At 38.5% G+C, this 8,257-nt stretch overlaps 1 protein-coding gene across 1 annotated transcript; it reads left to right on the plus strand.

The window, feature by feature from the left end:
• The first annotated feature begins 350 nt into the window (after positions 1–350).
• tcf21 (transcription factor 21) lies at positions 351–2,213 on the plus strand. Its single transcript, XM_060893923.1, has 2 exons — positions 351–943; positions 1,687–2,213. The coding sequence occupies exons 1-2, from the start codon at positions 476–478 to the stop codon at positions 1,774–1,776; spliced, it is 558 nt and encodes a 185-aa protein (XP_060749906.1). The 5' UTR covers positions 351–475; the 3' UTR covers positions 1,777–2,213.
• Positions 2,214–8,257: the final 6,044 nt, after the last annotated feature.

An 8,257-nucleotide genomic window follows, 5' to 3' on the forward strand; every position in this document is an offset into this window, starting at 1 on the left:
TAGGTTCAGAATGTGTAATCTTGAAGGTAGCATTGTTAGCATCCAGTGGCAAGGAAAGGAGTGCAGTGGCATTTTCCTTAGCGTCTAGATGCTTATGAGACATTGGAAGGTCAGGTGTGATGTGTTAAAGTCAGGTGTGTAAAAATCATTTATAAAGTGCAGTACAACGAGGACCTAACAGCCATGAGTGTGTGTGTGTGTGTGTGTGTGTGTGTGTGTGTGTGTGTGTGTGTGTGTGAGTGTGTGTAGTGAGTTGTGTCCGTGTGTCCGTCCTCTAGTTCCCAGCAGGAGTTTCCTTCCTTGTGTGATCACGTCCCGCCCATGCGCACGACACATAAATAGCCAGTTCAGACAATTTTGACTGCTTCACGTTCCATTAATCTCACACCCCTGGAGTGTACATATAAGGCACATGCTTTAAGATAGTGCCGTCTGGGCTGAAAGCTCGAGAAGTTTTATTTCTCCACCACTCGTCATGTCCACCGGCTCCATTAGCGACGCAGACGAGTTCCACGACGCGGAACTGTTAGACGGTCTGCTACCGTTCGGCTCGAGCGGAGACACGGCGGCCAGAGCGTCACGCGAAAGCGCCGAGGACAGCTCGAACGGCGAGGGATCCGCTTCCACCGAGCTCACCGGACACACGACGAGCAAGCGGCGCAAAACAGCCGCGTCCTCGCGCAGAGCGGTGTCCGGTGCGCCCGTGCCAGCCATCGAGGGCAAACAAGTACAGAGGAACGCGGCGAACGCGCGCGAGAGGGCGAGGATGCGCGTGCTGAGCAAAGCGTTCTCGCGGTTGAAGACTACGCTACCTTGGGTACCACCGGACACCAAGCTGTCCAAACTGGATACACTGCGACTCGCTTCGAGTTACATCGCCCACCTGCGCCAGATTTTAGCCAACGACAAGCACGAACACGGATACATCCATCCCGTTAACCTGGTAAGAGATGCGCTCGTGTTATCCCGGCTCTTATTCACTGTGTATGCATGAATGCAAAAAAAATAAAAATAAATAATAATAATAATAATAAAATATATAAATATATTTAACCCTTTTTATGCTTGCAGTAATCTTTACAATGATAAGTGTAACTGTGCTTAACTTATATATATATATATATATAGACATTTAAAACATAAAACATATATAGATATAAAACATATATATATATATATATATATATATATATATATATATATATATATATATATTGTATTTTATTGTCTGTTTTATACATAGCTTGTGTGTATACATGCCTAGTGTGTTTGTACTTCAACGAAAGTAGACATCTAATATCTCTGCATGTGTACACAAGTCCATAGAACTGTATACGTATTAATTAAACCCTTATTTTCTATGTGAACTTATGTGTGCTGAAATGTTCACACAAAACATTTAATGCATAAATATTAAAGCATAATTAGAGGAAGATTCATCAGTGTGCAGGTTTTAGCTCATTGACATCTGAACCGGGGGAAAAAAAGCACAAAACTACATGGACTTTTATTTCTGTTTGTATATTTACAGTAAATCAAACTTTCTTTTTAGATTAAAGTGGAAATATCTCCGTGTTCGTTTTCTTCTCTTTAACCTAATTTATTTATTTTTTTTTAAATACAGAATTTACAGAAACAAATGTAAAAAAAAAGAATTGTCATTTCTGTATTTATTTCTTTTTGCAGACGTGGCCGTTTATGGTTGCGGGGAAACCAGAAAACGAGCTTAAAGAGATGCTGAACTCCACCAGATTATGTGGCACCACCGCATCCTGAGAGGATTGTAAAGCTAATAACACGGACAAGTTTTATTTTTAACATAAATATATTCCGTTTTATTAATGTACCCAAAGTACATCATCTCTTCTTCAAAAGCGGAAAACAAACACGAGGTGGAAATGAACCGAGGGACCAAACGGTGCGTCTTCGTGTACAGAGAAACTGTATTTTTATTTAAAACTCTATTCACCTCGCATTTCTTTCCTTGCTGGTTCGAGGAACTACAATGTGTGGTTTTATGCAATTGTTCTATCTAGATGAATCTAGCTTAATTAATCACCTTTTAATGCAAAACATATGTATATAAGCTCTATAGATATGCTTTACGCTTTTGGTGACGTATGTTGTCTCCAAGTGCAACTTTATGCACCGTACATATTTTTTTTTTTTGGAAGGACAGCATTATTTTGTGAATAAAATATTTGGATATTTGACGTTTTGGTGGTGCATGGTGTTGCTGTGCAGAGTGCATGGTCTTTATCGTTCTTGAAGGGCTTATTTTTCGTGGATCTTAGATAGTTGGTGTTTATTTATTTGTTCTGACCCCAGTGAACTTTCTTATCTTGTCCTCCTAAAGTGCATTACTGCATCACCGTGTGCTGAAGGGGAAAGGACTTATTAGGCAAAGAAAAGTCTTTCAAATCAGTAATAGAATAAATAATTCTTTTCATTTTCATTTGATGCAAATTCCAAAAAAAAAATAAATAAATAAATAAAAAAAATATTTATTTAAATTCCTTATGTATGGTAAATCAAATATTGTGCTGTTTTGCACTGAATCTAAATCTTCAATTTAGCTTTTATCCGTTTTATGTTACACGTTTCACTTAGAAATGTAAATATAGTGCACCTTTATGCTATACGTTTAGACTGTAATGATCTTTTAGTGTGAAAGTACAATTTATGCACCTTGGTGAAAGTTACTAAAATTATTATAATACTCCAGCAACAAAGAATGGTACATTTTATTAGGTATCAAATAGTAATTTTGGATTTAATTCATAAATAAATCTTAATGTTTTTCTCAGGTTTTTATAGTTATAGTTATTCTAATAATAATAATACGTAATTTTTCACTGAAAATACGGATGTAGTGTAATTATTTATTTATTTATGTTTTTAAAGATTTATGGAATCTGCACGTTTTGAACAAAAGATAGCAAAAGTACTCCTCATGGTTTAACTCTAGCAGCAAGGAATATTACATTTCAGTGCTCTAAGAGTGTATGGTGTGATATTTATTCATTCAAGTCTGCATTTTATCCATCCATTTCTTCTTATATTTATGCCACTAATACAGTAGATCATCAGTCAGTTTGGCCTACATTGTACAACTATTTTTAGCCATAAACATTTTTGTCAAAGCAGCTTAAGAGTTTTAAGTCATGTTGCTCAAAGCAATATAAACCATTTTCGGCTTCTATTCATTAAAAGCATAATTCTAACAAAAGCGGCTCAGTGGTGTAAGCTGATGGTGCTCATGAATAGCACTGAACAAAAGAAATAGAAAGAAGTGATGTGGCATGGTGGCTGTTTGCAGTGAAGCGGTGTAGAGCTCTTAATCTGGTTGTTTAATTTGGCTTGGGGTTGTGACCGATCTGTTTATACCGCACAGACAGATATTTACACCGCACTTCTTCTCCGAGGAGGGGAGTTGCCGAGAATTATAGAGGACGGCCAATGTCACCTTCAGCTCTACAGAACAAGACTCGAGTTCACTTAAAGCAACGTTCCTGAATTATTAGTTTATTTAGGGTCAGATTTGCTTTTTAAGACATGCATGCTTTAATGGAATAATGTGAGACATTTAAAAAATACTTGACATAATGCTTATATTGTACTTCAGTTGAGTTTTATTGGACTAAAAAAAGAGTATCAAAATTTATGAACAATTTTCTAGCTGTTGACGTAGTACCATCAAGTATATATCATTTTCATGCATCTGACATGGAGTTTATATCTGTCTATATAAATGTACTGCAGCCTTTAAAGTGCTTTATGGTGCTAAATCCTTTTCTTCCACCAGAATCCCAGATTAAAGAAAAGAAGACAAAGATATAATTTAGTATTCTAATTTTTAAGCTTGTGCAGCACAAAATGATCCATCATTTGCAAGCTATCATTTTAATGTAACAATACATATTTATGATTTACAGATTATTTAAAGTTAATAATTCCTTTATTTAAACATTTCTTAAATGGCTAAAATTTGCCAAACCGTCTTCTTATTTTGTTTGCTAATAATTCTAGCATGCAGTTTACCGAATGTTAATAAGTTCATGAAATGTTACTCATAGCTCCAGTGCAAACGTTGAAACAACAAACATGATCAACTCCATTCAGAAATGGAAAATGGTGTTTATTTCAATTTCAGCCAAAGTATTTCTTTGAAATCTTAAACTGTTTTGAACGGGTCCTGTATGTGGAAGCAGGAATTAATGTATGAACTAAATCATTCTTTACAAGGAGGAAAAAAAAAAACAGCAACACAGAAAGGCCTCTGGTATTTTTATTTATACAACACTGTGAATTTTCACCCAGTGCTGCTATAGTGTGACTGTTTCCTCCTTCAAGCTTAGTTTTCTCTGCCCTCTCCCTGAAAAGATGAAAATCACTGAAGGAGTAAAAGATCTGATGGCGCAAAGACAATAACAAGCCCCGCCTCCACCATCCATCACATTGTGTTATTATAAGGAGAAGCTGCAGGACTGATCTGAGACTCTGGAGAGCGAGGGAGGCTCTTATACACACACACACACACACACACACACACACACACACTTATACACACGGCTGAGCAGTGAAGCAACATTGATCATCCTGAAATCTGTTGATAAGTCTTGAGGTGAGGTGTGATAGGAAGAGATTTACTTTAGCACAGTGGAGCTTTAATCGCTGTGACAGCTCTCTTTGATTTCATTTCACCGTCATGGGCTTTATTTATAGATCATATAAAATAGCAGGTCTTTGCTGTTTGGATTATCAGAGCTAGATTAGCGGCCTAATTAAGTGCAATAACCAGAGCTGTCCTGCATGTGTAAGTTATGCTTGAGGTCAATTTTTCATGGACTTTTATTTTGTAGAATCATCATGGTGGTATTTTATCAAGTTTCGTATGAATAGTGTCATTTCCTGGAAAATGATTTCAATCATGAAACAGTAACTTACTCTATTCTGTTAAATAACTAACTTTAAATAAGTGTATTCTTCACACACACACACACACACACACACACACACACACAATCACAGGTACTTTAGAATTGACCTAGTGGTATGGTTTGGAAGATGAGAGGTTAACAGAGAACTTTGAGGAAACCCACAAAAGCATGGAGTGAACTTGGGAAACTTCACACAGACAGTAAACTAAGCTCATGATCGAATCATTAACCTGTTAAGCAGCAACATTATCCATTGCACCATCAACTCCTGTGGTTGTAACCTGCCTTACAAATAAGACAAATTGCAGTAAGTGACAATTAATGAAGCTGCTTGCTGACAGTGTCCAAGAATCTGAAATAAAGAACGTTAGCTGGAAAACTTTATGCTGAGACGTTTTAATAGAAATGGCTAGTCATCACAGAAGTTTGTTAGAATCACATAATAGTATTACACATAATGGTATATATACTGTATGGCACAGTAAAGTGCAGTTATACCTAACACTTATCTGTAAACAGACAGCTAGCACAACACTGTAACGTAAATGTGGTCCTTTTAGTATGAGAACGATTTCAAGAGCAACTAGTTTGGAAGGGAGGACAGTTTTAGACACCCCACCATGCACATAAGATTAACCACCAGGATAATTAAAATGTAACAGTGTGAAACCTAACTTTCTTGTTTCAACAAGCTATCTAAAGTTTAACCATCAGCTGGCTTTGAATCATCGATTTATTGATCGTTAGGTAATTGTCTACTCACTCACTCACTACCGCTTATCCGAACTACCTCGTACCCTGTGCCTATCTCAGGCGTCATCGGGCATCAAGGCAGGATACACCCTGGACGGAGTGCCAACCCATCGCAGGGCACACACACACTCTCATTCACTCACACAATCACACACTACGGACAATTTTCCAGAGATGCCAATCAACCTACCATGCATGTCTTTGGACCGGGGGAGGAAACCAGAGTACCCGGAGGAAACCCCCGAGGCACGTGGAGAACATGCAAACTCCACACACACAAGGCGGAGGCGGGAATCGAACCCCCAACCCTGGAGGTGTGAGGCGAACATGCTAACCACTAAGCCACCGTGCCCCCCGGTATTTGTCTAGTATTTACTAAAAATGCTGTTATGTGGTGTGACCCAAATAGGGGTGGGCTATTCGTCTGTAGCCTACGGTTGGCTCATGAAGGATTTCTGTTAAAAAAAAAAAGGGCTAGACAAAAAATAAAAAGTTACTTGAATGGATCAGTCATATAATTTTGGAACAGCCATTTTGCCTCTGTGGAAGAGCACGAGTTATAAATTTCAGGTCAGCATATTATTCGAAAAAGCTAAACAATTTTATTTGCGCCTGTTTTGGGGTGTCCATGTGGTAGTTAATATGAAGCTCATATAAAAGTAAACACTCAGGACTTTAAGAATTTGTAGTGTTTCTGTTTCTACCTAGCTTAGTAAGAGAATTATATTTATATATAGTTTTTATTTTCCCCACACAAATGTTTTTATCTTTATTAAACCCATTTCTGCTCTCCGAGACGCCCCAAGTGCTTGTTTATAAGTAGCTAAAATTCGAAGGCTTTATCTGTAATCACTAAAATTCTGTGTAAGGTTAGAAACACAGAGAAAAACACACGTCTCATGCTAAAAGCCAGCAGAGTCCTGACTCATTTTATATTTGACTTGCAGCCATAAAATCGTTCATTTGTTTATACCGATCGAAAATTTCCATTGCGTCAGCAGAATGAAATAGCATTGTACTGGTAAAAAAGGTTAAGCTCGCTCTCAAGTCTCAGTTTATCATTCATTCATTCATTCATTCATTTACTGTAAAACTAACAGAGACCATTTGTAGTTATGAGAGTAAGGAATGTAACTCTGGACCAACCAAAGATGTGGAAATTGTAATAAAATTGATCACCTGCTGTTGTAGAAGAGGGAGGACGACTAGATTTGGATATGAATTTGCTGACAATGGAGATAAGCAGGAACGTCGGATTAGCACCGATGTTAGCACTGATTTATCAGCTAGTTAATTTATATGTTTTTGGGTTTCTTGGTGGTTACGGTGGTCACCTGGCTGCATGGTGGTTTACTTCCTGAAAGGAATATCCTGTTTGTTGTAAGTCTCCTTCTCTTAAGGAGGTTCTAATAAGGTTTCCATGTTAAGTAATGAACGGGGTGTGCTGCTATGGGAAAATAATCATTGACTGAGTGGAGGCAACGGTACAAAGCAACCGTTTGCTGGTATTTCATTCTTCTTTTCATTAAAGAAAGACATTTTACATGTGATCTGTTTGTAGAGATCTTTATTCTTCATCAACGTTCTAGAGAAACCACAAAGGGTCCTGTGTTAAACATTACAGCTTTAAAAACACTGGACACTCAATGTGTAAGTTGTTACCATGGAAACCATAATGTATTAGAATGAATGCATTAATCTAATAAATACAAGATTGCACTATTGTCAGATGTGCAGTCTGAAACAATTCAATCAGCGCTCTGACCAATTAGTTTCCATATTTCCGTGATATAAGGAAGTGTAATATATGACTTCCTTGATGTGATCTATGGTTTATTCAACATATCAGACATTCATTCACACTTCTACCGCTTATCCGAACTACCTCGGGTCACGGGGAGCCTGTGCCTATCTCAGGCATCATCGGGCATCAAGGTAGATACACCCTGGACAGAGTGCCAACCCATTGCAGGGCACACACACACTCATTCACTCACACAATACGGACAATTTTCCCGAGATGCCAATCAACCTACCATGCATGTCTTTGGACCGGGGGAGGAAACCGGAGTACCCGGAGGAAACCCCCGAGGCACGGGGAGAACATGCAAACTCCACACACACAAGGCGGAGGCGGGAATCGAACCCCCAACCCTGGAGGTGTGAGGCGAACGTGCTAACCACTAAGCCACCGTGCCCCCCACCGAGCCACCCCGCCCCACCCGGAGGCGGGAATCGAACCCCCAACCCTGGAGGTGTGAGGCGAACGTGCTAACCACTAAGCCACCGTGCCCCCCAACATATCAGACAGTGGAAAGGAAATGTAGCAGGATGTTAATCTCTGTTTTGTAGATCACAAGACACGACAATGCGACAAAACATAAATTGAGAGATAATATGTAAAAATATAAGTACTTCTGGTGTCTTTAGTTTTTTTTTTTTTAGATAGCTTGATATTTATAGATCACGTTCCTAAATGTTAATTTGACTGCATACGATTCCCACGAGTCAGTCTGCATGAATACTGGGTTCAGGCATACTATCCTCTAAAATATCTTCAGGGA

Source organism: Tachysurus vachellii, chromosome 19 (assembly GCF_030014155.1).
Source record: "Tachysurus vachellii isolate PV-2020 chromosome 19, HZAU_Pvac_v1, whole genome shotgun sequence".
Taxonomy (NCBI): Eukaryota; Metazoa; Chordata; class Actinopteri; order Siluriformes; family Bagridae; genus Tachysurus; species Tachysurus vachellii.

What these genes read in the sequence shown, in the direction of transcription:
- tcf21 (XM_060893923.1), top strand. Translation starts at nt 476, where the DNA reads ATGTCCACCGGCTCCATTAGCGACGCAGACGAGTTCCACGACGCGGAA. An exon ending in ACATCCATCCCGTTAACCTG is followed by an intron (nt 944 to 1,686) that starts GTAAGAGATGCG and finishes TTCTTTTTGCAG; the next exon opens with ACGTGGCCGTTTATGGTTGC.